Below are 6,882 nucleotides of genomic sequence, written 5' to 3'. Positions count from 1 at the left end.
CCCAGCTGCAACTCCTCCTTCCCCAAAAGGAGGTCCAGCTACCCCATCCCCCAAAGGGGCCCCCACACCCCTAGCTGCAACTCCTCCCTCCCCAAAAGGAGGCCCAGCTATCCCACCCCACAAAGGGGCTCCCACTCCCCCAGCTGTGACTCTTCCCTCCTCAAAAGGAGGTTCAGCTACCCCATCCCCCAGAGGGGCCCCCACTCCCCCAGCAGCAACTCCTCCCTCCCCAAAAGGAAATCTAGCTGCCCCACCCCACAAAGAGGCCCCCAGTCCTTCAGTTGTAACTTCTCCCTCTCCAAAAGGAGATCCAGCTACCTCACCCCCTAAAGAGGCCCCCACTCCCCCCGCTGCAACTCCTCCCTCCCCCAAAGGGACCCCCACTCTCCCAACTACAACTCCCTCCTCTAAAGGAAGCCCAACTACCCCATCCTCCAAAGAGGACCCCACTCCCCCAGCTGCAACTCCCTCCCACAAAGGAGGTCCAGCTATGACTCCTCCCTCCCCTAAAAGAGGACCAGCTATCCCATCTCCCAAAGGGGACCCCACTTCCCCAGCAGTGATTCCTCTCTCCCCCAAAAAGGCTCCAGCAACTCCAGTCACCAGAGAAGTCCCAGCCACCCCATCCAATGGGGGTACTGCTCCCCTAGCAGTGATTCCTGTCTCCCTCAAAAAGGCCCCAGCAACTTCAGCTCCCAAAGGAGGCCCAGCTACCCCATCCTCCAAAGGGGATCCCACCCTCCCAGCAGTGACTCCTCCTTCCCCCAAGGAGCCCCCAGTCCCCAAACAAGCTCCCACTTCTTCCTCTCCCAAAAAGGCCCCGGCAACTCCAGCCCCCACGGGGGCCCCCACTCTGCCAGCTGTGATTCCTTCTTCCTCCAAAGAGGTCCCAGCTACCCCATCCTCCAGAAGGGACCCCATTGCCCAAACAGCAACTCCTCTCCCTAAAAAGACCCCAGCAACTCTAGCCCCCAAAGAGGCCCTCATTCCCCCAGCTATGACTCTTCCCTTCCCCAAAAAGAGCCCAGCAATTCCAGCCCCCAAAGAAGCCCAGGCTACCCCATCCTCCAAAGAGGCCTCCAGTCCCCCAGCAGTGACTCCTTCCTCTTACAAAGGGGCCCCATCTCCCAAAGAGGCCCCTACTCCTCCAGCTGTGACTCCTCCATCCCCCAAAAAGGGCCCAGCAACTCCAGCCCCCAAAGGGACCCCCACTTCCCCACCTGTGACTCCTTCCTCCCTCAAAGACTTCCCTGCGTCCCCAGTTTCTGTCACATGTAAAATGGGGGCCACTGTTCCTCAAGCATCTAAAGGGCTTCCAGCAAAGAAAGGCCCCACAGCTCTCAAAGAAGTACTTGTTGCCCCAGCTCCGGAAAGTACGCCAGTCATCACAGCTCCCACTCGGAAAGGTCCACAGACCAAAAAGAGTTCTGCTACTTCACCTCCTATGTGCCCAGATCCCTCAGCTAAGAATGGTTCTAAAGGACCCCTTTCCACAGTGGCTCCAGCCCCTCTACTCCCTGCTCAGAAAGGCTCTTCAAAGACATCAAAAGGCAAAGATGCTTCTCATTCCCCAAAGGGCCCCTTGGCTCCTCCTGAGTCTAAGGCATCCACCCCTCTAACAGCAGCTGCCTCTGAGAAGGTCCTTCCTAAACCTGAATCAGCATCTGTCTCTCCACCACCCACCCCACCAGTCTCTCTGCCTCTTGCTCCCTCCCCAGTTCCCACTCTGCCTCCTAAACAGCAATTTTTGCCGTCCTCTCCTGGGCTGGTGTTGGAATCACCCTCTAAACCCCTAGCCCCTGCTGATGAGGATGAGCTGCCGCCTCTGATACCCCCGGAACCAATCTCTGGGGGAGTGCCTTTCCAGTCAGTCCTCGTCAACATGCCCACCCCCAAAGCTGCTGGAATCCCTGTCCCAACCCCCTCTGCCAAGCAGCCTGTTATGAAGAACAACAAGGGTATTTGCCTTGGTTTGCTGTGTGCATGGTGTGTCTGTTGCCCACACCCCTCTTGGGGGCTACCCACCAATACTAACCCTGTGATGCGCCGCTTTCTCCAGTGAATCTGCTTGGGTTTGGACGTAGAACATAGAATGATCATTTTAAATGCAAAAGCTCTAGGAATATGAAACTAAATCTTGGTTTTCATGACTTCAGATAGATACATAGTGTATTGTGTATCATTCAGTACAATGTGGCCCGGACTACCCTGAGCCTACCATGCCATCTGTTTTACCTAATTGATCTGACATTGAAAACCAAGACCTGCCAGACCTTTTAATTTGCTCTAATCCCTACCACATCACTAACTAACCTTGTCCCTGGGCCTGAGATTTGCTAAAACATTGGAGAATTGAACTATTTGTATTTCTTTTTCAATTCTTAGACTTAGTAATGACCAGTTGTCCAGGGACTTCCTTTTCATAAAAATGTAGAAACCTGTTTTTCCTAGCCTGAAAATGGTGCAGGTATATGCTTTTTTTCCTCAGTAGTCTTTACTGATGCTTGGCCTTTGAAGTGAAAGAAATTTATGTGAATTATTTTGGAAAAATTAAGAGATACAAGTCAACATCATTGAGAATCTTCTAACTATATTGATTAGATCACATTGCTGGGGTGAATGGTTTGAAAATGAGGCTGAATATGTGCACGTGACTGCTTTTGACTTGCTCCAACCCAGTTTAAAAGTTGAGGGAATGGCCAAGCGCAGTGGCTCACACCTGTGATCCCAGCACTTTGGGAGGCCGAGGCGGGCGGATCATGGGTTCAGGAGATGGAGACCATCCTGGCTAACACAGCGAAACCCTGTCTCTACCAAAAATACAAAAAAAGGCCGGGCTTGGTGGCTCATGCCTGTAATCCCAGCACTCTGGGAGGCTGAGGCGGGCGGATCACAAGGTCATGAGATCAAGACCATTCTGGCTAACAGGGTAAAACCCCGTCTCTACTAAAAAAAAAAATACAAAAAATTAGCCAGGCGTGGTGATGGGCGCCTGTAGTCCCAGCTACTGGGGAGGCTGAGGCAAGAGAATGGCGTGAACCCGGGAGGCAGAGCTTGCAGTGAGCCAAGATGGCGCCACTGCACTCCAGCCTGGGTGACAGATTGAGACTCCGTCTCAAAAAAAAAAAAAGTTGATTGGAAATCCAACCTACCTGTTGCGCCTCCATGGTGTGATTTTTTTTTTTTTCACTTAAGTGTATCTGGGGGCACCTTCTGACAGAACTTTACAGGGATAATTGGACTATTGGGTAAAATTTAGAGTCAGTCATATGGGTCATTATTTGCCTGTGCCAAGAAACAAAGACCTTGAGGGAAAGAAAGCAGTTACAGTATGTTAAACTGCTCAGCTGTTTCTAGTGATTACTTCTCATGTCTGGGGTTAGGGCTGGGTCTTTACTAGATGTGTACCCACTAGTTAGTGACTAAGTTAGGGGCTATCAAGCTGGCTTCACACAAGCCAGTTGGTTTACATTTAACATTCTTAGGTCTTGCATGAAGCGTTGACCTGTAGTCCAGGCAGGCTGTAGTGAAGTACCTTCTCTTATAATTTCTACTATAAAGCAGTGAAAGTTGTTTCTCATTTTAGGGTCTGGAACAGAATCTGACAGTGATGAATCAGTACCAGAGCTTGAAGAACAGGATTCCACCCAGGCAACCACACAACAAGCCCAGGTGGGTATTCTCTTACTAACTGGTATTGGGTCAAGGAAACAGGGTTGATCAGGGCAACTTTTGTATTTGGAACTGTGAACCTTCATAAAGGAAAACCCACAAGGAAATTGTGCTATCCACATCTTGGGTTCTGGTTAACTAATACCTGTTTTGTCTTCTTAGCTGGCGGCAGCAGCTGAAATTGATGAAGAACCAGTCAGTAAAGCAAAACAGAGTCGGAGTGAAAAGAAGGCACGGAAGGTAAGATTTGAAAAGGATTTGAGGATCTAATGAAGAAGCACCTTTATACGGAGTGGAACTCTTTATTTCCATAGGTTTTTGGGGAACAGGTGGTATTTTGGTTACACGAGTAAGTACTTTAGTGGTGATTTTTGAGATTTTGGTGCACCCATCACCCAAGCAGTATACACTGAACCCAATTCTTAGTAGTGGTAGAATCTTGTTTAAAGTAGCAGAAGTAAGGCCGGGCGCGGTGGCTCAAGCCTGTAATCCCAGCACTTTGGGAGGCCGAGACGGGCGGATCATGAGGTCAGGAGATCGAGACCATCCTGGCTAACACGGTGAAACCCCGTCTCTACTAAAAATACAAAAAACTAGCCGGGCGAGGTGGCGGGCGCCTATAGTCCCAGCTACTCCGGAGGCTGAGGCAGGAGAATGGCGTGAACCCGGGAGGCGGAGCTTGCAGTGAGCTGAGATCTGGCCACTGCACTCCAGCCCAGGAGACACAGCAAGACTCCGTCTCAAAAAAAAAAATAAATAAATAAAAATAAAAATAAAAAAATAAAGTAGCAGAAGTAGCTGGATTAGTGGCTCACACTTGTAATCCCAGCACTCTGGAAGGCCAGGGCAGGTGGATCACTTGAGGTCAAGAGTTCAAGACCAGCCTGGCCAACATGGCGAAACCCCTATCTACTAAAAATACCAAAAAAAAAATGCAGGGCGTGGAGGTACGCTCCTGTAGTCCCAGCTATGAAGGTAGTTAAGGCATGGCAGTTGCTTGAACCTGGAAGGCGGATGTTACATTGAGCCGAGATTGCACTACTGTACTCCAGCCTGGGCGACAGAGCGAGACCTGTCTCCAAAAATTAAAAAATAAAGTAGCAGAAGTTACTGTGGCAGAAAACCCATTCTCTATTCTTGTATGAACTTTTCTCAGCCTGGGGAAAGGCTTTGCTTTGGATGTTGTATTATGTGCCTTGCTTCTTTAGGCTGCTTCTAAAGAGGTTGCAAACCTGATACTATTTTCTCTTCTTTAGGCTATGTCCAAACTGGGTCTTCGACAGGTTACAGGAGTTACTAGAGTCACTATCCGGAAATCTAAGAATATCCTCTTTGTCATCACAAAACCAGATGTCTACAAGAGCCCTGCTTCGGATACTTACATAGTTTTTGGGGAAGCCAAGGTGAGTAAACTTTTCTTGGGCGTTGTTCTAGACCAGGGTTTCTCAACCTCAGCACTGCTGACATTTTGCCTCTGGTAGTTCTCTGTTACGGAAGAGCTATCCTGCTCATTATGGATGCTTAGCAGCATTACATCCAGTTTTGATTACCCAAAAACTCCACTGCCATATATCTCCTGGGAGACATAACTACCCCCTAGTTGAGAACCACCGCTCTAAACCTAAAAACTAATCTGTCTACTGTGAGTGAGGGCAAGCAGTGTAAAGCCATACAATAAGTTACCTGAAGTGGGTTTACAGAGAGTTGTGAAACTCTGATTTATTTTTCAAAGACTGCTGATCTACTCACATGAATCTGTATTCTCTACCCTGTAGATCGAAGATCTATCCCAGCAAGCACAACTAGCAGCTGCTGAGAAATTCAAAGTTCAAGGTGAAGCTGTCTCAAACATTCAAGAAAACACACAGACTCCAACCGTACAAGAGGAGAGTGAAGAGGAAGAGGTATACTAGGAAATCTTTCATACTTTAACTGTCGCCGTATAGCAATGTGTTCGTGTTGGTGAGCTATATTAAAAACTAGATTCAGGAGACTCCAAAGAACTGCTGAAATTGTTTTTGCCTTTAATTTACTGCTTTTTCCCTCTCCTCTCTCAGGTCGATGAAACAGGTGTAGAAGTTAAGGACATAGAATTGGTCATGTCACAAGCAAATGTGTCGAGAGCAAAGGCAGTCCGAGCCCTGAAGAACAACAGTAATGATATTGTAAATGCGATTATGGTAAGCGTTCAAGCCTTTGTTCCTTGACTCCCTCTGCCCTGACCAATTACGAGTGACTTTATTTTGTCTGCTAAATATCAGCCAATTAGGGAACCTCATTCCAGAGCCTCTTCTGAGTTGCCATAGGTTTTAGTGACCTGAGTTCTCCTGATTTGCCTATAAGAACCGCTAATTATCTTTTCTCTCTTACAGGAATTAACAATGTAACCATCTGAAAGCAACTTTTTTTGGTGTCTCAAAGGAGTAACTGCAGCTTGGTTTGAAATTTGTACTGTTTCTATCATAAATAAAGTTAATGGCTTCTTGTTGGATGAACTCAGTCAATGACTGGTATCTTCCCCACCCCCCCCCAAACAAACAAACAAAAAACTTGTAAAGGTTCTAATAATTAATTACTCCTAAGGTCTCCCTCATTTGATAAGGTTTAGTGCCACAGATTTCCCGCTTAAAATCTCAGACTTTATACCTCTTTTAAGAAGTCACTGGCCAGGCGCAGTGGCTCACACCTGTAATCCCAGCACTTTGGGAAACCAAGGAGGGGTGGAACACGAGGTCAGGAGATCGAGACCATCCTGGCTAATACAGTGAAACCCCCGTCTCCACTAAAAATACAAAAAATTAGCTGGATGTGGTGGCAGGCACCTGTAGTCCCAGCTACTCGGGAGGCTAAGGCAGGAGAATGGCGTGAACCCTGGAGGCAGAGCTTGCAGTGAGCCGAGATCGTGCCACTACACTCCAGCCTGGGTGACAGCGAGATTATGTCTCAAAAAAAAAAAAAAAAAGTTACTATACTAGGCTATTAGGACCTTCGTAACTAGGAAATACAACTTGACTATAAAGTTTCTCATTTCTGACCAGGTGGGATGGTTCACACCTGTAATCCCAACACTGGGAGGTCAAGGCAGGTGGATCACTTGAGCCCAGGAATTTGACACCAGCCTGCGAAACATGGCAAAACCCTGTGTCTACAAAATATAGAATCACTGAGTAATCGCTGAGATCGCACCACTGCACTCTAGCCTGGGTGACA

At 48.1% G+C, this 6,882-nt stretch overlaps 1 protein-coding gene across 2 annotated transcripts in view; it reads left to right on the top strand.

The window, feature by feature from the left end:
* NACA (nascent polypeptide associated complex subunit alpha) overlaps positions 1–6,171 on the top strand; it is a 13,790-nt gene extending 7,619 nt beyond the window's left edge. Inside the window, exons 3-8 of one of the 2 annotated variants that reach the window (XM_023210747.1) lie at positions 3,587–3,672; positions 3,835–3,912; positions 4,929–5,075; positions 5,448–5,576; positions 5,730–5,852; positions 6,045–6,171. In XM_023210747.1, the coding sequence (XP_023066515.1) occupies positions 3,587–3,672; positions 3,835–3,912; positions 4,929–5,075; positions 5,448–5,576; positions 5,730–5,852; positions 6,045–6,059 (578 nt within the window). In that variant the 3' untranslated portion in view covers positions 6,060–6,171. Of the gene's footprint in view, positions 1–3,586; positions 3,673–3,834; positions 3,913–4,928; positions 5,076–5,447; positions 5,577–5,729; positions 5,989–6,044 lie in introns of those variants that run through there. The other variant, XM_023210746.1, reaches the window with a different exon arrangement.
* Positions 6,172–6,882: the final 711 nt, after the last annotated feature.

The sequence above is a fragment of the Piliocolobus tephrosceles genome, chromosome 10, assembly GCF_002776525.5.
Source record: "Piliocolobus tephrosceles isolate RC106 chromosome 10, ASM277652v3, whole genome shotgun sequence".
NCBI classification, from domain to species: Eukaryota; Metazoa; Chordata; class Mammalia; order Primates; family Cercopithecidae; genus Piliocolobus; species Piliocolobus tephrosceles.
The sequence above is the reverse complement of the archived record's forward strand: the minus strand, read 5'-3'. Positions and strand labels throughout refer to the sequence as shown.